Genomic DNA, 25,323 nt, shown 5'->3' with positions numbered 1-25,323 from the left:
AGGTAAATTTTGGGCTTGTCCTGTCCAGGAGTTGGACTCAATGATCCTTTCAGTTCAGGATATTCTGGGATTCTGTGTTAAATGAAGGAGCAGCAGCCCTTTGCTGTTCCTGGTGCAGCTGGATGTGCTGCAGACAGAGCTTTGCTCAGATTCCTCCCTCCTGGGCACTGTGTGTGCTCAAATCAGTGTCTTTGGGATTAACTTTGGAATAACTGACTCCTGTCAAAATAAACATGGAGAATTCTCAGAACTCCCTGAGCAGCAAAGGAAATCCCCTCAGAGAGCAGCTCCAGCACAGGGGTTTGCAGTTACACTGAGAAACTTCTGCTTGTTTAACAGAGAGGTTTCTCTGGGGTAATAAGACCTTTCCAGGGCTGTGCCAGGGATTTTCCACGAGCTTGGTCAGTGGGAGCTGCTCTGGTCATAGACATGGAGTGAGATCACCCCAGAGATCCAACCACAGATCCCAGGGAGTCCTTGGGGTGGGAGCTGGGAGAGGAGTTGGGGGAGGGAGGCTTTCACATCCCCTAATTACCAGTCATGCTCAAATCCCATAAAACAGCCCCAAGGCTTCTCCATTTCCCTTGGAGCAGGGAAAAACCTCTTGCTGGACAGGCTGAGAGGCTCTGTCCTGCCTAGAACCCCACAGGCAGGGAGACAAAGGGAAAAGCCACGTGGCAGCATCCACCTCCAGCCCTGGGGCTCCCCAGGGAATGCCATGGCCAAAGCTCCTGCACCCCCCAGGCACTGGAATGGCACTGGGCAGAAGGGGCTTTGTCCTGAAATCCCAGGTCAGAAGATCCCATGGCTGGGGAACCTACAACTCTCTGTTGGTGAGGACAAAGAGGGAAGGGATTGGATTCCTCCAAGAGTCAGACCAAACCAACAACTGCAGCAGCCTCTGGGTCACAACAGCACTACAAACATCTCTCCTGAAGTTAAAAATTCCCCTTGCTCTGTGTGCATTTGTACACATGGCATGGTGTGAAGGGGAGGTGTTTTTAAGGATACTCATGTCTGCAATCATAAGGCTACAGCCATAAGTGTTTTTCCCTAAAGTAGGTTAAAAAAAAAAGGGAACAGTTTTCTGAAGAGAGCTTTGCTTTTGTCACAGTTTCACTGGTTTGGGGGTGTCAGTTCAGGTTAGAGGTCTTTAACCTTCCACATCTTGGTCCTGCTTTCCCTACTGGTTGTAATCAACCAGAGCAACAACCCACCTGCTGGGCCTCATGAAAGCACAGGGACTTTGGCTATGAAATAGCAGAACATCTATTGACTGAGCCCACCCTAGAGCTCTCAGATTTCCCCGTGGTAATGGCAGTGCACAGCAAACAGGCCCCATCCCCCTGGCAGGACCACGACACCATCCCAGCCCTCACTGGCAGCTCAGGTCGATACCAATCTCTGGTTTCATGCTGTCAGATTTCAGAAGGGGCCTGGTGTCTCCAGAGCACCAGAGGGAGTTGGAGAAGGTGACACTGAGGCACCAAGGAATCCCAGCACTTCTCCTGAAGCAGAGCTGCCCAGCTTGACCTTCAAAGATCATTTTCACTGCTCAAAACCACCACAATATCCCTCAGGACAAGGCCAGTGGCTGTTTTGATTGGCTCCTTCAGGAGCACACACATTGACCTGGCTGCTTATGGTTCTCCCAAACACAACCTGAGGAGCCTGTGCAGTGTCCAGCCTGTCTGGAGGGTGTTACATGACTCCAATCTCCCTCAGTCAAGTGCTGGGCTGTGCCCATGGGACAGAGGACACACTGTCTCTCACAAAATGTCATGACTGCAAGTAAAAAGCCACTCCTGAAATTATGTGTGGAGTGATGTCCAGACTTTGCTCTCTAAGAGGAATTTGTTCTTTAAATAGGAGTCCAACAGAAAACTCAGTGGATCCCAACTCCAGTAAGTGTGGAAAAGTCAAGGCAGAACCACACATGTCCCTTCTGAGGTCCCCAAGAAAGCAGAGACACTACAAAGGGTTTTCTCTTCATCTCAGGAGGCCAAGGGAGGCAGGTTCTGAACTGGTTGGTAACTCAAGGGGAGCTGGACTTCTCCACCACCCAGGTCCTCCTGACAGCCCCACTGGCCAAACTCCACATGCTGAGATGGCCCCACAGGGACTAACAACTTCCTTCATGGAAAGAGGGGGGAGGGAAGAAACTGAGCCCAGCACAGCCCAAGCCTGGCTTTACTGAGCCCTGTCCCAAACCCAAGCATGAACTTGGGTCAAGGTTCAAGGAACCTGCAAGCTGCTGTGTCCAAAACACTTCCCAGTGGGAAAACACAGGCAAAGGAACCATCCACTTCCACATCCATAGAGGAGACATCTTCAGATGAGAGAAGGGAAGCCAAGCTGCCCCCAGTGCTCCAAGAGCCTCTGGCAGGTTCATCGGTTCATTCCTTAAAAATGGGCAGTGGGGATGGTGAAAGGATGAAATTTGGCTTTTCTGGTCTCCCCTGAAAGCCAGGAAATACAATTCCAGCTGGAAGACTGGACAGCAGCAGGGGAAGCAGCAGAGCTGGTCCTGGAAGTGCTGTAAGGAACGTTGTAAAGGGGGAAAGGCAGTGGTGGGACTGGGGAAGCCACAAGACTGTACAGAGGGAAAAGCAAGTGTTGAAAATGGCAGAGAGAAAGGCAAGAGCTCTGAAGAAATAAAAACTGAGGGGAAGAAGGAGCTGAAAGAGCTGCAGCAAGTTCACCTTTTATGAGAACACTTGGATTTCTTTATAATCTCCCTCCTTGGCTGAGGCAACAAAGCATGGGGTGGCTTCAAAAGCTTTGAAACCAACTGCATCCCACTGGAAGGATGGGTCCAGCCAGCAGCAGAGCATGTGAAACCAATAAACAAGGGGGAAAATGAGTCAAGGAGGAAATTTTTATGAGGAAAAAAATAAGGCAGTGAAATAAGATCTTGAGAATGGTGCATTTCTTGTAAAACATTTTCAAGAGATGGCCAGAAAAGGGGGCTGATCCATTTGGGAGCTTGCACAAAGCATTAGGCACCCTGTGGATTCCTCTGCAGGATTGTTCCTTCACTGCAAGAAGACAGTCCCTTGATGTGTTCAGCTGGAGCAGAGGAGACTGAGGGGAGACCTCAGTGCAGTTCCAATTCCTGGGCAGGGGCAGAGGAGGGGCAGGGACTGAGCTCTGCTCTGGGGGAGCAGGGACAGCACCCAGGGAACGGCTGGAGCTGTGTCAGGGCAGGCTCAGGGTGGATCTCAGGCAAAGGTTCTTCCCCCAGAGGCTGGTTGGGCACTGCCCAGGCTCCCCAGGGCAGTGGGCACAGCCCCAAGGCTGCCAGAGCTGCAGGAGGGTTTGGCTGATCCTCTGGGGCACAGGGGGTGACTCTTGGGGCTGGGCCTGTGCAGGGCTCAGGGTTGGACTGGATGGTCCTTGGGGGTCCCTTCCAGCTCAGCACAGTCTGGGATCCTGGGATCCCTCAGACACACCTGCTGAGGCTGAACAATTCCACAGGAGAAACCCTGTGGGAACAAGGCCCAGAGCACCAGGTACACACGGAGCACCCCGAGAGAGCAGCCTGTCCCTCCTGCCCTCAGCAGGGAGTACCTACAGAATTCACACATGAAATGAACCTCTGTGACCTGGGGGGTTCCATCAGTGCCTGTGCTTGGCATTCAGTAGCCACTACATCCTGTCTCCCATCCCAGCTCCAGGAACCTTCCAGTCAGACCCAGCGCACGCTGAGGGTGTTCACACAGTTCCTGGTGCTGCTGTGCAGGAAGCAAATTGGAAAAGCTGCTTTATTTCATGTCTGCCATTCAGAAAACGTGGCTTTGCATCCCCTGGGCTGTGCTGGGGGATGCAGACGTGGGAGCACAGGGGTGTGGGGATGCAGCTGGTCTGGGGGGGACAGTCAGGGACAGCACTGAGCACCCCCAGCCCTCCTCACGCCACCTCTGTGAGGGGCAGGGGGGTTTCAGTCACAGTAATGCTGAACTGCTTTAATCACAACCAGGAAGGAATCCAAGAGTCCCCCTGAACAGCCACCGTTCCAGGACAACCCAGTCAAGGGAAACAGAGGCTTCCCCTGGGTTTAAGGCAATAAAACCCAGCTCAGTTCATCCCACAAGTCCCAGCTGCCCCAGGAGGGTGATGGCAACATACTGAGCACATCCAATTTCTCATTCCACTGCTTTCCTGCCGTTCCCTGGCCCCCTCCCTAAATCACTTCAGGTCACAGCTGTGACAGGCTGGCACTGCTTTGGCTCTTTGCATTCACCCCTCACCATGAGGGATCTAAACCTCAGCTGGGTTTAGATACACAGGCCCTGCATCTGGGGGAGAGGTGAGTTCTCCTGGACAAACACTCGGGTTTCCTTTCCCAAAGCAACGTTTTTCCCTTTTGGTTTGTCAGTTTGATCATCTGCTAATGAAATATTTTAAAAGAAAAGCAAATGTCAACTGGTAACAGCAGTAAACCACAACCACTGACTAATTAAAGCCTTTTTCTAACACACAGAAACCAAGACCACCCAACGGCAAGAGCAGAGCTGATAAATCCTGCTGGAGATTGCTCACGTCTCTTTGGCCCCCCTTTGCAACACTCAGGAAGGATGAACCGTAATTGCATCCCACAAACACACTACTTATTACCTGATTTTTGCATTTTTTAAAGATAAACAGTAGCATTAGACCAGAGCTGAATTCCTGAGGCAGACTCTGAATTACCTGGAGCCGAGATTTGAGATATACATCAAATTAAGACCTTGCATCCATTCTGGTTTGAGCTATTTTGGTTGGGTGGGATGAAAATCACATGAATATAACCCTTCTTTTGTTCCCCACCCAAAACCCAGGCATCAGCAAAGATCTCCCCAGATCCTCCTTATAATGGGAACAATCATTAGCAACATCATTTTCAGAAGGCTCTGGAAAGATTAAGATACAGAGAACACCTCTGTCACATCAGAGACAGCTACAAGATGAATTTGTGCTCTTCACCCATCTTCACTCAAACACCCACTCAGAAAAGGGATGGAGGTGATTGCTAACTTAGAGACAGCTCAAAACCAGGGAATTAGTGCAGTCTGGAGTACCTGTGGATCTGGAGGGCCAAGCTTTTACAGTGGCTGAAATCCAACTACCTCTGGCCTTCTGCTCACCTCCACGAGGCACCTGCACTGCCATCACTGTGACCAATAACTCCCACACAGTTGTGACACTCAAAGAGAAATAAATGGGACACTTACCCTCCTTCAAAGATCTTGATCCTGACTGGCTCCCCTCGTTTGGTCACAAGAGCCTCTTCTTCTGCTTTTCCTCTTTTCTCCTCTTCCTTCTCAGCTCTAGTTATATCTTTTCGACCTTCATTAGAAAGGAGCGAAGGCAAATGAACCTATCTCCCCAAAAGAGCAAAACAATCAATGATTACATACAAAATCACTCTAAGACAGACCAAACAGCCTCAGCAAGAGCCAGCAACTCCTGCAGGTGCTGCTCCTGACAGCCGAGGGCAGGAATTGGGACACATTCCTAACAAGCAGATATGCCTCTGGATTTTGGTTGGGTTCTATTTACTGTGACCTGCTATGGGTTTTTAAATCACTCCCTGCATATGGTGGCTCCATATTATCCAACTGGAAAACTGAGGGATAAAGAGAAGTGTCTTGGCTGGGGTGACTGTGTGGTGGGGCCATGGACCTCCGTTCCCAAATCCACTGCTCTGTCCTTGGATAATCCTCTCTCCAACATCTACATCTGCAAAAGTCTGGAGAGAAGGCATCTGCAGAATTCATCCACTTAACCTCAACCCCTGGGTTTCCCCCCACATACACACACACTCACACAAAGCTGGACTTCAGCCATCTGGGCTTGACATAAATCACTCGACAGTCGGAGCTCTCGGGTGATTTCCTCTCACCGAAACCCCGTTGCCAAGGGCACAGCACAGAGAAAGCCACAAAACCCACGGGAGAAAATAATCCTCCACCTCCCCACATGTTCCCAGGGTAAAATCTGCTCTTTCACTCTTCAAGTTGCCACCTTGTTTAGGGGGTTTTTGTGTCTAAGCCTTGTTTAGGCCAAGGTTTAAGTCGTGCACTGACAACTCACTTACATGTTGAATGTTCTTTGTGGTAGTAGGTGGACCTAAACATCAGAGCTGCCTCTTTAGCTTTGTACAAAGCAAGGAGAGCATGAAATGTTGGGAATCCTGCCCTTCTAAAGCCCAACAGGACAAATAACAGGGGTCTCCAGAGCTCTGAAGGAGGAAAGCAGGTTGCCTTTCACCCCAGGTCACTTTTTAGACCATTTTTTGATGTTCAATTGAATTACCCATATCCTCACTGTATATATAATACATAAAGAGTTTTTACCAGAGTTTTTAGAGGGATTTTGGCCTGAAAGTCTAAAGCAGAGCTGGTCACCCTTGGCAAGAGTGGCAGCTCTCAAGAGTGATTCACCTGCCCCACCTGAGCCCTCATCTTAAGGGGGATGAATCACCCAAGAGGAGCCTCTTTGTCTCCCGTGGTTACAGGGGAAGCCACAGAGTGAACAGTTCAAATGGAGACATCCAAAATTCCAGCAGGCTGCTGGAACTCCCATGGGATGCTCAGCAGGAGGAGGGGTGGGCTCACTAAAACAGCAGCTTTGCAACCCTGAGGTCAAACACTTCAAACCTGCCCAGCAATTCCAGGAGCTCCACCTGAGGCTCTCTGCCCTTGGGACCAGCTGGTTCAGATCCACAGGTCACACCCACACACCCTCCCTAGATGCCTCCTGGGATGGTCCCTGTCCTGTCCCAGCTCCCCAGATGTGCCCAGCAATTGCTGGAGGAAGGGCAGAGAGGACAGAGCAGAGCCACGAACCATTTAACAACTGAACAGCTGGAATGGTCTCCAGCTGCTGTCCCTGGGCATGGAGACATCTGGGGGGGAATCCATGGCAGAGCACCTTCCAAATAAACCTCCTGAGATGAGCAATGCCAGAATATTGCCAGTGACAACCTTCCCAGGGCGGGAGTTTTACTGAGGAATACAAAACAATTGACTTTCTAGATGTAGCACGAGGTTTATTTATTGCAACTTTTGAAAGCACAGAACACAGACAGATGAAAGGCACCAGAGAGCCAAAATCATACAGTCACTACTATCCCCTTTTACAATCTCATTGAATTTACAAAGTGTGCAAGCCCAGTACAGTGTATTTATCCATCCCTACATGCAGCTGGTGCCCACAGTCCCTCCAGAATTATCTGCTCAGCAAATCCCACTGGGAATTTAAAACCCAAGTCAAGTATGTAGACAGCACATCCAGGACTAGTGCTTGCTGGGAGCTTCTGCATGCATAATGGTACAAAATATCAGAGCTTTTTGACATCTTCTGCTGTGTTACTGACAATTTAGAGTTACACAAAGAAGTAAATATTGAAGGGAAATAGCTGGAGCAGAGTTAAGGGAACTTTCAGCCTCGGATTGATGCTGCTGCCACACACCTCCTGTTAATCACCCACCATGCCACTTCCTAATCTGTGCCAGCCAGATGTATTTTAAATACTAAACTCAGGATTTCACTCCCACTGATCAGAAATTCTTCCTCTGCTTGGCATGAATCCAAGTCCTCTTCCCTGAAATTACCACACTTCCTGCAAACCACGCTCCAGGCTGGATTTAGGCTCCACCGTTCTCCAGGTGAATTTGGCAGGACAAACTCTTCCTTTTGCAAATTGTGCCACGAAAACCTTGATTTGCACCACCAGTCAGATTAGAGGGGGTTTTTTAACAGGTTTATGAGCCTTTGGAGCAAATGCATGCATGAAATGTGTATTTTGATGACGAAGGACTGAACCTTCCTGTCTGGAATTTAACCTTTCATTTCAGGGTCTGAGGGTCTGCTGTCTCTGAACACACCCTTGGTGGGCACTTTAGCACCATGTCAAAGAGCAAAGCTCGGAGAAGCACAGGCACTTCTACTGGAGAATGAAATCAAGGGTGGTACAACACCAGTCAGATCAAATCCTTTGAAAAATAGTGCATAAATATCAAGCCTTGGTGTGGTTATTGCACTGCTCAGGTAATTATCCGCCCCTGTGGCCCCAGAAATCTGCTTTTTGGATTTCTGCAGAAGGATGATGGAAATGCTGAATAGAAATAAAGATTTATTGAATCAAAGCAACTCTACTGTGTGTTTTAAGACATATTTATAAGCAGCAGCTGCAGCAGCGATTATGATAAATTTAATATTCAGAGTTCATTTCATGATACAGAAATAAAATGAATAATCCATCAATATAAATTGACTTGAGATGAATATCAAATTGCCAAATCTTTAGAGCAATTCTGTTGGCTAATCTGCATGAGCATGATCTGGATTAAAGGGATCTGTGTGGTTCAGCATTAACCCACAGGGGTAAATCTGGCCTTAAAATGAGATACAGAATATTAGGCAGCTCACAGAAGTGTCTTAAAGACTTCTTTGCCCACATGGCCACTGCCATTGGGAGCTCTGCCCCTGTTTGCCTTGCTCCTCTAAACTCTAAAACCAGGTCTCAAATACCTCAGAGAGCTGGGAAAGCAGGTGGACAGTTACAGACATGGAATGGACCCCATGACACGGGTGTTTAACAAGACCCCGTGTCTGACCTCCTGAGGCACTTTTAGAAATGTCACTGCATGCCTTCACACTTCTTCAGGGGCCTAAATACACTTGCAAATCTCCCTTTAATATTTTTAAATACTTTTAAGCATGCCTCTCCATGTTCATTAATGTGAGATGAGCAGATGCACAACCAGGCAGAATCCCATTTCCCCAAGGTAATCCTTTCTCATTTAGAACAGGCAAAATGGAGGGAATTAGAACAGTATTTATGAAAAAAAAAAAAAGAAGAAGTTGTAAAGCTATTTGAAATATCAAGACAAATGCAAATGAGGTGTAATCCTTTGTGCTTGAGCAGGGGTGGTTGGTGGTGAGGTGGTGATTCCTACAAGCTCTTTTGATTACAAGGCAAGTAGAAACTGGAGAACAGAAATGTGGAGCCTTGGAGCTCACCTGCCTGCTCTGGTTTTTGGTTACAGTGGGGTTTTGCTTCCTCACTCTACAAGTTTCACCGAGAACAAGCGCTTCCCAACCCCAGAGGGGGCTGAGTAAACCCCTATTAACCCAACAACAGCGATTCCCCGTCCCTCATCCCCCTCTCCCCACGTGTGGATGAGGAGAAATAGATAGGATTGCATTACCTCTGTCATTTTGGGCTTCCTGGAGCTGGCTGGGACCAGCCTGCCTGCCTCCGGACGGGGAGCCGTGGCCATGGTGTAGGTCTCCTTGCTCACCTTCTGCTTGGACCTCAGGAGGGACAGGGCTGCCTTGGTGGAGATCCCGGGCAGGTTGGGGTTGTAGAGGCTGATGCACCAGCTGGCATAAACCGAGGAGCGCCGATCCACTTGCTGGATGTGATTTGGCTTGATGTAGTTTAAATAGCACCAACTGACATTAGTGGTTGTGTGGAGGCTGGGGAACTGAAGTACCTTCTTCGTGTCTGTACCTTCTCGAGACTTCATTGCACTCTGGGTGCCCTCGGACGGCGGGGCAGTGCTCGGGGGGTTCGGTGGAGACGGCTCCACCTGTTCTTTGGAGTCTTCTTTCTTCACGGGTTGCAAAGGTGCCTTGCTGAGGAACTGTTTGCCAGCTGGCTGCTCATACTCTTCCAGTGCCTCAAAGCTTGGAGAACCTGAATGGGACACAGCCTGCTGCAAACTGCTCGGGGTTTCCTTTGGCTCTGACTGCTCTGTGGACAAACTAGGTGGTGCTTCAACCTCGACCCTGTCCTGGCTTTCCGCAAGGAAGTGAGATTTCTCCTGCTTTTTCCCTTCCTCTATTGCACTGGGGGGCTTCACCACTTCCAACTTCTCTTCTGCTTCAGACACTTCCTCCTCTTTCACTCTCTTCTGCTGTTGTGTCTCCATCGTCAGCTCCAAGCTGCCGGCTGGGGAGAGCATCCTTTTGCTTCCCCCGACCGTAGCTGGGCCCCCTTCCAGGCCGAGGACGCTGTCGGAGGGGCAGGTGAGGGGCATGTAGCCCTTGCGCTCGGGCAGGGGCAGGGGCACCCTCAGGTAGGGGCTCTGGAAAAGGCTCCTCTGCTCCTCCGTGATCATCTGGGCCAGGTCGAAGCCCAGCCCGTGGACGTCGGCGCTGCACACCAGGGCACCCTTGGGCGGGCGGTCATTGAATTTGGGGAGGACAATGGTGGAGGAGCTGCACTGGGACTGGGTGACCAGGATCTGGGAGAGGGTGGTGTACATGGCGCTGCCGTAGGACGGCATGTTCGTCTGGATGCGCACGGGCACCACCAGGGACACCATCGGCTCCGAGCGCGGGGGGACGACCAGCTGGGTCACCGTCACGGACACCGAGGGGCTGGCAGTGCAGGTCAGAGGGTGCAGCCTGCTCTCAGAGTCGTACTCTGTGCACGGGGACAGGCTGGAGGCTCCTGCTGCCGGGAACAAACTGGATTTGAGCTGTGGTAAATGTCCACCAGCTTCCCCTGGCAAGTGGAGAGCAAACTGAGACTGGAGAGGCAGAAAAAAGGCTGAGGGGATGGGAGAGGAGCCAGGGTAGTGCACGGGCAGGAACGAGGGATGCCTGAAGGACACCTCGGCAGGGTGAGACATCAGTGGCGGAGCGATGTGGAGCGGGCCCGGGTGGATGAGCGTCTGTGGGAGAGGCAGCGGCGGGGTCTGGAATATGGAGGGAGGGATCTGGGGCATGGAGAACTGAGCAGAGAGGATGTCAGACATGGTGTGTGCAGCAAAGAGCTCTGCAGACTGCCCTGGCTGCGGCAGGAGGTGCTGGTAGGGGAATATGGAGACCTGCGGGGCCAGGAACTGCTTCTCGTGCAGCGTCAGCTGTGGGACGGGGTGGTGGAACACCTGCAGGGCCTCCGTGTAGGGCGGGCTGTAGGTGGGCTCAGGGCTGTCCTTTGGCTGGCTCTTCTCACTGGGGTAAGTCCCATGAGAGGGTAGAGGGGGTGAAGAGCTCGGCTGATGGGGCAAACTGGTGGAAGGAGATTTACTTGAGGAAGGAGCTGGATCTTCTGTCTCTGTCCAGCCTGTGGGAGCCGGGTCTGGGTCGTGCTCTGGGTGCCTGGTGAGGGACGCCTGCCGGACCAGGAAGCATTTCCTCCTCTCCTGGGAAGCCGAGGAGCTCGAGGGGCCGGGGGTCGAGGCAGGAGTGGACGACAAGCTCCCGTAGTCAAACGATTTGCTGCGTGTCTCCGACATCTGGGAAGGGTGGGACACGTTGGGTGTCTGCTCAGAGGCAGATCTCCGCATTTCCCTGGAGTGGTGATGGTGGCTCGGGACCATCAGCATGTGTGAGCCGACGCCAGGAGGCTTCGGGTGGGACTCGGAGGGCTGGCTGCTGGGCTCTGGCTTGCTGTGATCATCCCGATCGAAGGACACGGAGTGGCTGGAGCCGTGGGAGACGCTGCTCTCCTGACTCGGGCTGCGGGTGAGAGACACGGACTCGAAGCTGGACTCCCCGGAGGACTGAGCCATCTCCGCCAGCCGGAGCCGCTTCTTTTTGGGTGGGAGTTTCTCTGCAGGGAGCTGGGAGAGGGTCTGGCTCCTCTGCGGCCACTGGAATTCCTCTGTTTTCTCTGGCTCTTTTGGAGGAGGTTCTGGCTCTGTTTCTGGCCTGTCGGGCTCTTCTGTGACCAGAATCTCCGGCACCTGGATGTTGTGCTGCCGGACCAGCCGGGGCTGCAGGGAGTGGGGCGGGCGGCTGTGCTGGGGCGTCGGCTGCGGCGGGAACTGGGACAAGGGTTTGTCTTCTTCCAAGCTGCTCGCCTGCTCGATGGAGTCAGACTTCTCAAAGGAGCTCGTGTGCTGGATGACAGAGATCTCCTTGGAGGTCGTTCTCCTCTCCTTGCCCTCCCCGCTCGAGGCCGGTTTGGTGTTCCTGGGATGGAAGGTGGCACTGACGTCAGAAGGGGCGGATTTACCCGGATCTGCTGGTGACTTCATGGATTCACGGGTCAGGTTCAGAGCGACATCTGACGACGCCGGGTTTGCAAACTGAGCCCCTGGCCCGGCGCTGGAGGAGGGGGTGTCAGACACTTCGAAAGCTGGAGGCTCCTCGTCGTCACCAAGACTCTTCTCCTTCCGCCTTTTGCGGAGCGGGGTGAGCTCCAAAGTGCTCCCCAGCTTGTAATGCATCATCTGGGGCCACGGGTCGGGATCTGCAGCGCCTTTCTCGGTCTCTGAAGAGGGGTGGGAAGCAGAAGAGCGAGGCTTGGAGAGCTGCAGTTCTGAGCAGTAGTACTTCTTATGGGCTTCATAATTGTCCCTTTTCTTGTAGCGAGCACCGCACACGTTGCACTCGTACATGAACCCTTTCACCTTGGGGCCCTTCCGTGACTTTTTGGTAAGATCGCTTTCCTTGGTTTCAGGCTCCTCGGGAGGTTTGGAAACAGTTTCTTTGTTGGCAGAGCCGACCTCCTCTGAGACGTATTCCACTCCCAAGGGCAGCTCAATAGCTGGTTGTCGTTTCAGCGTTCGAGGGTGAGAAGAAAACGCTTGACTGCGGCTTAAGACTTCAGGCTCCATGATGTGATCATCAAATGAGTAGCTACCTCTAAAGGTGTGTGGGGAGCTTATAGTGCATGCAGCAGAAGGCATTGAGTGGCTTCTTAGGAGAGGCACTGTCTCTGTGGCACTGTGGGATTGCTGAAGTGACAACAATGATTGTTCGGGCTTAATTTTTTCACCGTGGGATGCCAACACTTTGGAAGCATCCAACTGGCTACTGGAACCAGACTTGATATCGAACTGGAACGGTTCTCTATATACACCAGACTTTGGAGATTCGATGCTGCTACGTCTAGATAAAGAGCTTCTTCTAGGCTTAACACTATCTATTTCACTGGTATCTACAACAGCTTCGTTAATTGTAATTAGCTTAGTGATGTGTTCAATCACCTGTGTTCTAGGCACAGACAATGGGACCATGCTGGGCTTCTCATCCGTGGACAGGTGTGGAAACCCCTGGGTGGTGTTGGCAGCCAACGCCGCCGTCCTTTGCCCGATTCTCCCACACTTCCCAAAAATAATCTCTGCATAAGATTTGGCGTTGGTGTTCGGGGGGCTGATCTGCTGCTCTGCACTCTCTGACCTGGAGAAGTATCCTGACTCGGTGCTGCCTTTGCTGCCGGGGCTCAGGAAGGCCTGTTCATCGATCACCTTCTTCCTCTCGCTCAGGCGGAGCGCGAGTTTCTGCTTGATCGTGTGGGTGTCCTCGGATTTATGGCTCAGGGCGTGGTCTGACGAGGGCTCCACAAACTGGCTGCTGTCCTCCAGGGACTGGGACATGCTGGAATGGGACAAGGAACACCGGTCGTGGCTGGAGCCTTGGCTCCCTGCACTCAGCAAGCTGCTGGACAGCAGGCCGTGCTTCTGCCTGGGGGAGAGCTCGACCGAGTGCCCCGACATCGCGCCCGTCTCCTCCTCCGAGTCCGTGCTCTCCCCTTCCGTGGGCTCCTCGAAGTCCTCCCCACCGATCCTCTCCATCTCCAGGCTCGATGGATACATCTCTGCTCCAATCCCTGAGGCCAGCCCAGCTTTTATCCGATGAGCGTGAGATTTCCTATGTTTGTACAGATTGCTCTTGGTCTTGAAAGAGAAGCCACATGGAATGCAAGGGTACGGCCTCTCGCCCGTGTGCGACCTGATGTGTTTCTGGAGCACGCTCGGCTTCGCACAGGGCCTGCTGCAGTACTGGCAGATGTACTTGCCTGGCTTTTGGGGTTTCTTTTCCTTCTTGTGCACCTCCTCGGCCTGTTTCAAGGAAACCTGGGAAGGGCGAGGGATGTAGACCTTTTGAACGGACGGCATGTCCTCTCCGGGAATGATCTGCGAGTGGGAAGGCAGGAGCTGGCCGTGGTGAGAGTGGAGCCCGGGTGATGAGAAGGAGCCAGAGGGCCCCGGTCTCACTGGATCGACTAGCTGCCACGTGGGACCCTCGAGGACATGCTCTGGCTTCCCCGGGGACATAAATGCTGGTGACAGTGCGTGCTGCTGAAGCTGCGAGAGGTGGGGAGGGTGTTCGAAAGAGGAAGGCTTGGGTTGCTTCTGATGTCCAGTCTTCTCCTGAGACTCCTCTCTTGGAACGGGCAGAGGGCCAGAAAAGTGCTGCTGCGATATGATATCTCGGAGAGGGGTTCCTTGGGAAGGAGCAGAGCTGCCCTGGTACGTAGTTGTGGATGAAATACTGGCTTGGAAAGCCTCTCCTTTGGGAAGCCTCTGTCTTGGACTTTCCTCAGCCTTTTTTGTGCTCTTCTGGCTTTGTTCAGGATCCATGACCTTAAAAGGGTCTCTGAATGCTATTTTGGGAAGGTTTTGGCAGGCTTCATTTACGAATAATAAAGGTCTCCTCTGTAGATTCCCTGTTTTGCCTGCATTTGCTACGGAGCTGGAGCCGCCAGGAGATGGTTGTTGATTTAAGATTTTACTAAAGTGTCACTAGTTGCTATTTGATTCAAAAAAAAAAATGTTTCAAGGTCAATAAAGTTCACATTGGTAACACATGACAAACTACTTCAAAGAGAGAAAACTTTCCAAAACTTTTAGTCCAAATATTTTCCTTGTGAACTTGGTTAAGGCTTTAAACCTTGCCATTTTATTTCAGTTGACAGTGGCAAGCCTTCAAAGTCAAGATGCAACCCACAATGTGTCTCTTGTTTGTTATGCAAACCTTTGAAAACTTGAGACTTTAGTGCTCATCTCATAAGGATCTTTTTCTTTTTTTTTTTCCCGTGCAAGGAAAATAACACTGAATGGTGTATGTCCCCCTGTGTCTTCCTTCTGTTCCACTTTTGAGTTCAAAAGCCTTGGAAAAGTATTTCCCACATTTCTGTAATTACATCCAAAAGAAAAACAAACAGAGAAAAAAAATTATTTCAGCTTTTGTATTTAAGTAATTAAATGCTGCTAATTCCGTGGAGGATAACAATAAATATTTTGCACAAAAATAATTCAGAATAACTAACTGATTGTCTCCCATTCACAAGACATTACTTTTAATGGCAATCTAAACATAAATTGTACTCAGTCAAACCTCAGGGACTCAGTTTAATGCACACATGACCTGGCTCTGTGCAGTAACCAGAGACAGGAACTTGAAACACAGACAGTTTGGAAAAATGTATTAAAAGGATTTCAAACTCGAATTCCTTCTAATCTCCTGCAAACATTTAGGGGTTTAAAATTGTTGTAATTATATTTCCCTTCCAAACTGACTACACAGGAACGCTGCCCGACTCCAAAGCCTTGTGCAGCACATCCATTCACTGACAAACAAGCAAATCTTTGCTGCATAAAATCCTCTCCTGAGCTCACAATAATCTCCAATGTCATTTCCAGCAAAAGCAGGTAAAGAGGAAGCACACACAGGCTTTTACTGAAATGCTGCCTCTTTAATTTCCTGCCTTTTGTCACCAAACAATGGTGCAAAATCCAATTTCTGTGGCATATTTCGTAGAGGGGAGTATCAAAATTGGCTGTTTCTGAAGGGGGACCATGAGTGTGGATGGAACCAATAACACCCTTTACCCTTGTCAGCAAATACAGCTGATGAGGAGACACTCAGGGAGGAAACACTCTGATTGCACTGGAATAAAACAGCAGCTCCAAGAGATGGACTAGAAATGGGTGGGATACTCCTAAGGAAAATAAGGATGGTGCTTTTTAAGTGCAGAAAATTGATATGTGTGGTTTCCAATGAGAAAAGATCTCTGGTCCTTCTCTGGGAAGCTCTTGGCTGCCTCAGGGTGCAGTCCCTGCTAGGACAGTTTAATGAGGGGACATTGCTCCAAGCCCTGAGCTCCCCCCCTGCTCTGTGCAGGGGGAGGGAGCCTGGATGGGGCTGCAGGGCCAGCCCAGCACTGAGACTGAGACTGGAGCTCTGCAGTGGCCCAGCTTCATCCTGAGGAGCACCAGTGAAGAGCCAGCAGGGGAGGTTGTTGGGTTCAACACAGTCCCCCCAGGATCCCCCACTCCTTATCCATTCCTACAGCCCTGCACTGCCCACACTCCATGACAATGAGACAGGGGCTGTAAGGTGACATAATTTAATTTATACTCCCTGCAGTCCATGAGAAAAGGGACATGGGGTATACGCTGATTTAGTTCAATTCAGCAGAGTCTAAAGATGTAGCAACACCCTGGGACACATCACGACCAACAAGACTTCACCAAACTGTCCAAAAACTGTCTGTTCTTTGGACAACTCACCTTAGATGGCCAAAAGTCAGGGTACAAGTCCTTGGACACAACCCCCTGTACTATCCCTGACACAGGCAGGTGCCAACGAGGGACAAAACAGGGGCAATGCCTCCCACATTAAGGTCTCAGTTCTGGGAGATTTTTTTGCCCTGAGATCCCATCTCTGATCAGTGGCTTCTCTTCCTGGCCAGTTGTGACACTCAAATTTAGGGAACTGTACAGAAAATCAGTCCTACCCTTAAACATCACCTCCTTTTCCCCAAACACAGGCTCTGCTCCCCTCCAGCACGAGCTTCACATCTGTCCAGGACCTGCAGAGCACCTGCTCTTGCCCTGACTTGCTGAGAAAGTGCCTCATGTTTATGGGCTTGTTGCTCTGAGGAGGAATTCATTACATTTTGAACCCCCTGTTTAGTTTTGGCTCCTCAGTGCTGACTAACACCAGCCATGGTCTGGGCTGGACTCAGAGCACTGCACTTCCAGCACAGCACTAACTCAAGATCAAAGACACTGTGGAGCAGATTTATGATGTTGATTTTTGCCCAAGCTGCTGTTCTTTGCCCCACTCACGACACACACTTTGCAAAGTGGATTTAGCAGAGGCTTTCTCAGCAAGCACAGAGTGAAAGCTGCCTCCCACGAGCTCCAACACTCACATGTCAGAACTCCCAGCTCCAGAGCGCCTGAAAAACATCTTAATGCTGTGTTTTCCCCTATGGGCTCCATATCAACTCCTAAGTGTGCAACAATCAGGGTTGCAAGGAAGCTCCTTGAGATGATTCAACATCACCCAAATGCTCAGCCCACCTGAGGAACACATGGGCCCCAGCTGGCTGTGGAGGAGCTCTGCAGGAAAGTTAATAACCCAAGAACTGGTCAACAAACAATCCCACCTGCTGCCTCCAGCAGCCAGCAGGGCCATTCCAGGGCACTTCAGGCCACTTTGGACAGATTTTTTTCCATTACTGGAAATGAGACTCCTGGAATGGCAATGGCAAAGGATAACTCTCCTGGTGGATGCAGTTAATCCGGGTTGACACCCCTCCAAGGAAAATTGAACAGTGCAACATTAAGTGGCAGAAAAGATGAAGCCCAGGAGGGTTTCTCCACTCTGAGGTGTGGCAGAGGAAGGGAACAAGCTCCCAAAAAGCTGGTTGAAGATGCCCTGACCAGCTCAGATACGACCCAGAGTAGCTGAGCAGTGTCTCACTGCACTCCATCAGAGCAGGGATCTGGTTCCTGCTGCTCTCCCCGTGCCTGGGACATCCCTCCAGCTGGCAGAGAGCACAGGGCTGGCGTGGTCATCCCTCCCCAGAGCTCACAGGCAGCTTCCTGCTGGCTCCTCCTGGAAAGCCAACGGGACTAACGGCTGGAAAAACCTACTCTTCTTTTTCTTCCTCATTTTTCTTCCAGTTTCTGTTCTCTTCACCTCAGAATCTCTCTTCAGACTTCAGCCTGCCAATATTTATTACATCTTCCTGATTCTCCCCTCTTTTCTCAGAAAAGGCTCATCTTTTGGTTTTACTTTCACCTCCTCCTCATGACCTGCAGTTTCTTCTCTGCCACGTGCTCTGTTTCTACTGGGGCACTTGGGGAAGAGGGGACTGAGGGCAGAGCTCAGGGGGGGCTGCAGCTCCTCCCCAGGGGCAGCTCCGATCTCTGCTCTGGGGGAGCAGGGACAGCACCCAGGGAACGGCTGGAGCTGTGTCAGGGCAGGCTCAGGGTGGATCTCAGGCAAAGGTTCTTCCCCCAGAGGCTGGTTGGGCACTGCCCAGGCTCCCCAGGGCAGTGGGCACAGCCCCAAGGCTGCCAGAGCTGCAGGAGGGTTTGGACAATGCCCTGAGGGCCAGGGTGGGATTGTTGGGGTGTCTGTGCAGGGCCAGGGGTTGGATGGATGACCCTTGTGGGTCCTTCCAACTCTAGGTATTCTCTGATTTTATGATTCTAGTTAGTGGTCTTGCCATGGCCATGGTCCAAACTCATGTTATGACTTGATTCCAGCTCCATCCCTTCAGCCCAGGGGCAGGGGAGGTCACTGCCAGTGCTGTGCCTTTGGTACAACTGTGATCCCATGGACAGGCTGAGGGAGCTGAGATCCCACAGGATTTTACAAAGGATATTGAAGCACCTTATCCCAGTGGTCACGGCCCCAAGGCTGCCAGAGCTCCAGGAGGGTTTGGACAATGCTCTGAGGGACAGGGTGGGATTGTTGGGGTGTCTGTGCAGGGCCAGGGGTTGGGCTGGATGATATATTTGTGTCCTTCCAACTCTGGAGACTCTGTGATTCTACAATTCTCCACTCCTTTTGCTCTCCCTTCCCACGTGTTCTGCTCTGCTCTCTCAGTACAAGGGCAGAGCTCCAGCCCCGTGCACGGCACTGGCACAGCAACAGCAGAGCTTTAAGGAACAAGTCCCATGGATTACATGGCACATGGTTTCCAGCTGCTCCCATTGCATGTCTGTGGCTGAATCCAAAGCACAGGCACTAAAACTGGGGATTCCAGCTCTTATTTCCATTTAAACACCATTTCTTAGGGTTGCACTTGAAATGCAGTGGAGCGAGCAGGACCAGGAACTGTTCCATCCCCAGGGAGGAAACAAAGGCTGCCACCCTGCTGGAAGGAATCAGGGACAGGATGCCTTCTGATTGTAATGGGACTAGAATTTTACCCCTAAGCCTGAGATAAAATGCTCAGAAAAATGCTCTTTTAGGAAGTCACAGCTGTTGGTGTTCTGAATTACCTTATTATGGCTGCAATGGATTCCTGCAAGCAGGCCCAGGCACACAGTCCTTCCCAGCCCTGATCCTCACCCAATCCTCCTAAAGGAGTTCTCCTAACCATTGCCAAACCTTAGGCTGGTCCCTCTGCCTGGGACTATCACCACATTTATGCAGCCATGCCCCCAAACAAGCTCTTTCCCATCAGATTTGGGATTTGAGACCCTGATAAATGGGAAGAGGCTGTGCCTGACTCCTGAGCTCCAGGTGGGAACAGCTCTGAAAAGACATCAGGGCTTTCTCTACCCTGTGTTGGCCTCCAGAATTCATTCCTGTCAAGTGACATGTGGAAAACTGCAGTGCTTGGCTTTCTCTCACTTGTCTTTTGTTTCCAGGACACTGAAACATCTCATTACTGGGGATCCTTAAATCTTGCTGGTGGCAAAATCCTCTTGTATGTGACACTCAAGCAAAGGGGGTATTTTCTCTGCTGCCTGGTCCTGTCCCAGCCAGATCAGGATCCAGTGGGATTAGTGGGAAGCTATTACAGCTCTGCCTTTTCTGTACCATTCCAACCAGAACAGCATTTTCCTCCACACACCAAATTTTAACCTGGTTTTAAGGCTTGTGTGGTGCCTGAGAAAATCCACCTTGTTTATTGCCCATGATAACTTTTAAGACAAATTTTAGACAAATTGAACTAATGGCCAACATATTTGACACGTGTTAAATATAATATGTATATAACTAAATATATGTTAAATATACTTTAAAATCTCACTTGTGCAGTGAACTCAGCACAGCACAAATTCTTGCTGAGGGACAGGTACAGCTCCTCCTTTACTGGCAGCCACTAAAATATCCTGCCCATGGAAAAACCACATTCAGCATTTACCCCTTTTTAATTTAAATCAATGTGGAGAGACACAGCTGTGGGAAAACAGATCCCTTCTGTCAGGAACTCATGGTTTTCTTACAAAAAACCTGCAAGTCCATGTCTAAAAGCAGATGAGGTGCTGGGCCAAGCACAGGGTGTAGGGTTTGCTGCTACCTGGGGGTCATGGTCTTTGCAACCAGATCCCAAATTAGCTTTGAACAAAAGGGCAGTGCCCATAAATAAAGTGACTGATGACTGAGAGGGATTTACAATGCAAAGAGCAGGCAGCAGCAGCAGATCTCCTCTAATTACCTCTTGTAACTCGACTCAGTAGCATGAAAATGCTTCTGCAGCACCCACAAGGCAAAAGTTTCTCAAATATATTGGAAAAAACAGCAAAGTAAAGTGGACAAACAGAAAAGCAAGTCCTGTTCCCAGGTGGAATCCACTGCAAAGGGCAATGAACACAGCCAGGGTAAGGCAGGAGGGAAAAAACAGAGATTACTCACAGTGGACTTGGGAGTCTGGAATTTTGAGAGTCTCTCTCTTTTATTTGCCCACGGTTTAGTTCAGTCTGGAAAAGAAAGAGCACGTTGGAATCTGGTGTGTGTGTTAACAGGCCATCTCAGCAGTGAGCACACAGGACTTAGAGCAGGTGCCCTGATGGGGAGGATTGCCTGGTAACCAAAACAGCAACACAAACTCAGCCCCAACAGCTGGAGAGCCCTTGGGGACCTCCCTCAGCATGTTTACCCTGAGGGTGATGTGCACGCCTGCAGAAAACACATCTCTGGGGATGGTCCCCCTCCTGGAGCAGCTATTCCTTCCCCTGGACCAGGGATCTCTCCTCCTGGACCAGGTTTTTCTCCTCCTGGACCAGGTTTTTCTCCTCCTGGACCAAGTATTCCCCCTCTTGGAGCAGGTATCCCTCCTCTTGGACCAGGTTTTATTCTTCCTGGAGCAGGTATTCCTTCCCCTGGACCAGGCATTCTTCTTCCTGGACCAGGTTTTTCTCCTGGACCAGGTGTCTCTCCTCCTGGACCATATTTTTCTCCTGGAACAGATATCCCTCCTCCTGGACCAGGTTTTTCTCCTCCTGGACCAGGTGTCTCTCCTCCTGGACCATGTTTTTCTCCTGGAGCAGATATCCCTCCTCCTGGAGCAGGTTTTTCTCTCCCCTGGACCAGGTAACTCCTGAACCAGGTATTCCCCTCCTGGACCCTGTTTTTTTCCTGGAGCAGTGTCCCTCCTCCTGGCCCAGGCTGCCAGGGCACCAGAGCCTGGCTGGTGTCAGCACAGGCAGCTGCAGTGTGGACAAAGGAAAAGCTCCACACCCTGGCACAGCTTTCAGGTCTGCTCAGGGACTGGGCACCCAGATCAGCACCCAGGTGCCACAGCCTTTCCTCCAAAGCTCCTGCTTAGTCTCGAGTTTTGCATTTAGAGCAGCTTCAGTTTTAAGTAAATCACTCAGTTGCTCCACATTTACCTTCCACAAACCTCTAAAAAGATGAACAACTAACTCACACCTCCTAAGACAACCAACAAACACCTCCTAACACAACCAACACCTCCTAACACAACCAACAAACACCTCCTGACTTGTCTCCTGTGAGGATGGGCTGAGAGAGCTGGGGGGGTTCCCCTGGAGAAGAGAAGGCTCCAGGGAGAGCTGAGAGCCCCTGGCAGGGCCTAAAGGGGCTCCAGGAGAGCTGGAGAGGGACTGGGGACAAGGGATGGAGGGACAGCACACAGGGAATGGCTTCCCACTGCCAGAGGGCAGGGATAGATGGGATATTGGGAAGGAACTGTTGGCTGGGAGGGTGGGGAGGCCCTGGCCCAGGTTGCCCAGAGAAGCTGTGGCTGCCCCTGGATCCCTGGAAGTGTCCAAGGCCAGGCTGGACGGGGTCTGGAGCAACCTGGGACAGTGGAAGGTGTCCCTGCCCATGGCAGGGGGTGGAATGAGATGAACTTTAAGGTCCCTCCCAACTCAAACCACTCTGTGATTCACATGTTTGACTCCAACACGTGCAACATCTGCTGAGCTGCCGTGGCCTTGCTGGGGTGGGGAGACAATCCAGTGCTAAATTCAAGTGACCTGGGTTCAATTCCCACTTTGGTTACACATTTCCTGTGTGAAACTGGGCAAGTCACCTCATTTACGGTCTGTGTGAGTCCCTGTTGCTAAAAAGGGGACACTTCCTCCTTCCCCAGATGTGATGTGAGTCACCCATGAATGTCTGTGGGGCCCACGGATACCACGGGAAGGGAGAGACCCACGGAGATAAACAGGGATCCATCTCACTAGGAACAGATGGGAACACATCCAGCAGACTTTCCCTGCTCATTAAAAAGTCTGGGATTGAAGGATTGAATGCTGTGCTTATTCACTTTTCCTTGGAGCCCACGTGGTTTCAGCAACTTTCTTCTCACCCTTCCAGCAAAGGGCCCCCCGAGGAAATCAGATGAACAGACCCAGCCCTGCCCTCAGCCAGCAAGGCCCGAGCAAAGGGTTAAGGAATGGATTTCACAACTTCAAAGAGGTTTTCCAGAAAAGCCCTTGAGTCAGAACAAGGAAATTATTGCAAAATCTGCATATTTTAGAGCTAAATATTCCCAGCAATATCCTCATCAAAACTGGAAGGGGAAGCAAAGCAGCGAGCCCTGTGCAGGCTGAGGAGCAGCAGCAGCAGAAAGGCACCACCAGAGCTCCCTCCATCCTGCTCCCACTCCCAAAGCACAGGACACAGCCTGCCTTGGAGGTCAAAACTCAGTTCTTCCCCATCCAGGCAGACCCAGCTCTCACACAGCCTCCCCTGTGCTCCTGGGCCAGCTCATGGCTGCTCCATTTCCACCATTCAGCCCAACTGGGATTTGAATCCAGGCTCCTGTAGACAGGCAGGGCATGCCAACACACTCACATGTTCCACAGGGGTTATCACAGAATAAATATAGAATATATTTATATAATATATATAAAATATATAATATATATAATAAATATACAATAATTATTATATGATAATATCATAAATATAAAAATATTTATTACAATATATAATATAACATAATAATTACATACAATACAATATACTATATTAATATATAGTATAAATATAGTTATTATTATTTATTTAACGAGTAATAAATTATTTATATATTTTATTGATATATAACAAATCTGTTATGTATAATTAGATTATATAAATATTATAATAAAATCAATATATATAATAAATCTAATAATTTAAATACATAATAAATACATATTTATAATAAAACTAATCCTGTTTTCTTGTAAACAAAACTCCAGAAAACCACTTTCTTTAGCAATGTCTAAGATGACCCTCAAGAACTATTCAACCCCCTGTGACTGTGAGGAGGGATTCTGAGCATCACCACCACATCATCTCCCTGCTGCTGACCCTTCTCACACACTCAGCAGTGCAAGAAAGCAATTCTTTAATATTTTAAAACCACACCTGCACAATGATTCTCTCAAAATTCATCTGGATTGAACACTCCAGACCTGCCAAAGCCAGAGTGGGAAGGCAGCTCTTGGGGAGCTGGTGACCTCATCCCAGGTAACGTGCCTTGCAGGCAGCCCAGGCAGGAATTGCCTTTCCCTGTGTTCCCCTGCAGAGACTTTGGCTAAACCCATGTGTTGAGAAACCTTCCTAAATGTTTCCACAGAGTTTCAAACCACAGGAGTGAAAAAAAAGAAGGAAAGGGACAACTCCAGTTCAACTGGAGTTTCTGATTCCTGCTCAAGCTCCTGATTGCAGGGTGGGGCAGTGGGGAAGAGGGTCAGGCAGTACCACAGGCCTGCTCTCAGGCTTTGGAAAGCTCAGCTGAAAAGGCTCCCCTTGACCCTCCCCTGACTTAGTGCTGAGCTTTTCCTCAGGGAAAGCCTTGCCTTTCCTCCGTGGATGCACACACAGCCCATGGATGCACACACAGCCCATGGAAGCACACACAGCCCAGGGATGCACACACAGCCCAGGGATGCACACATAGCCCAGGGATGCACACACAGCCCAGGGATGCACACACCACTCCATGGATGGACACACAGCCCATGGATGCACACACAGCCCATGGATGGACACATCACTCCATGGATGCACACACCACTCCATGGATGCACACACCACTCCATGGATGCACACACCACTCCATGGAAGCACACACAGCCCATGGATGCACACACAGCCCATGGATGCACACACAGCCCATGGATGGACACACCACTCCATGGATGCACACACAGCCCATGGGTGCACATGCAGCATTCCATGGATGCACACACAGCCCATGGATGGACACACAGCCCATGGATGCACACACAGCCCATGGGTGCACACACCACTCCATGGATGCACACACAGCCCATGGGTGCACACACCACTCCATGGATGCACACACAGCCCATGGATGGACACACAGCCCATGGGTGCACATGCAGCATTCCATGGATGCACACACAGCCCATGGGTGCACACATCATGTCTGGACACTCTCCCTGTGGTTTATTTTGGCTGCCCTCTGGCCATTCCCTTCTCCATCTGCCTTGTGCAAAAGCCAACCAGTCCATGGACACACAGTGGAGGTAAAATGCACACAGGCAGATTCCAGAATATATTTTTATAAAGATTATTTTTCTATGTGAGAAACAAATCTTGCTTCAAGATGAAGGGCAGAGAGCACTCCCAAGGGCCAGACACTGAGATGGAGTGAGCTCCTTCCATGTCACTGGCCCCCAGGGTCAGGAATTTGATCCTGGCTCCTTTCATTTACTGGTGTCAGAGTCGCCCCAGGTGCTGCGAAGTTGGAGGGTGAGGATGTGTCTGAATAAGTCACTGCCCTGAGGAACCCACTCCTCCCACTGGCTGTGAGCTCAGGGGGTGCCCTGGAGCAGAGGGAAGGGCACTGGGGAAGCTGAACAAAGACAGATGAACCACAACAGGGGTCAGGCTGCCAAAATGTTAAAAACAGATAACAGGGCAACTTTCTGACAGCAAGGCTGTCTCGTCCTGGGGCTGCAGGCTGAGGAGGTCTGTGAGCAGCTCTGGGGAGAGGATGGTCCCAGCCAGGTTGGTTTGCAGAGACAGCCCAGGTCACAGAGGGGACATTTTGCACGTGTGGGAGTCTGGCTCACCACACACAGCTCAACAAGCCCTATGCAAATACACCCCATGGAGCCACTGCAGGCAGGGCCTCAGCTGCACCTGAGGAGCAACATTCACAGCACAGTAACACAGCAGTGATTTTAGAGAAAAACAGACCTAAATCAACCACTGAGGTGGAAAAAGGTTTGTCCCAGCACTTTTCATATTTCACAGAATCCCAGGACATGCTGAGCTGGAAGGGACCCCCAAGGACCATCCAGTCCAACCCTGAGCCCTGCACAGGCCCAGCCCCAAGAGTCCCCCCCTGTGCCCCAGAGGATCAGCCAAACCCTCCTGCAGCTCTGGCAGCCTTGGGGCTGTGCCCAC

At 50.7% G+C, this 25,323-nt stretch overlaps 1 protein-coding gene across 1 annotated transcript in view; it reads right to left on the bottom strand.

Annotated features, from left to right (window-relative positions):
• The window catches only part of HIVEP3 (human immunodeficiency virus type I enhancer binding protein 3), a 297,766-nt gene that overhangs the window by 51,639 nt on the left and 220,804 nt on the right, over positions 1–25,323 (bottom strand). The window contains exons 6-8 of the mRNA XM_025896340.2: positions 20,341–20,405; positions 9,198–14,865; positions 5,214–5,359 (exon numbers count right to left, since the gene is read on the bottom strand). Coding sequence (XP_025752125.2) covers positions 5,214–5,359; positions 9,198–14,312 — 5,261 coding nt within the window. The 5' untranslated portion in view covers positions 14,313–14,865; positions 20,341–20,405. The remainder of the gene's footprint in view (positions 1–5,213; positions 5,360–9,197; positions 14,866–20,340; positions 20,406–25,323) is intronic.

This window comes from Manacus vitellinus, unplaced genomic scaffold (genome assembly GCF_001715985.3).
Source record: "Manacus vitellinus isolate BGI_N305 unplaced genomic scaffold, ASM171598v3 scaffold_75_pilon, whole genome shotgun sequence".
NCBI classification, from domain to species: domain Eukaryota; kingdom Metazoa; phylum Chordata; class Aves; order Passeriformes; family Pipridae; genus Manacus; species Manacus vitellinus.
Note: the sequence above shows the minus strand (reverse complement) of the source record. Positions and strands in the feature narration are given on the sequence as shown.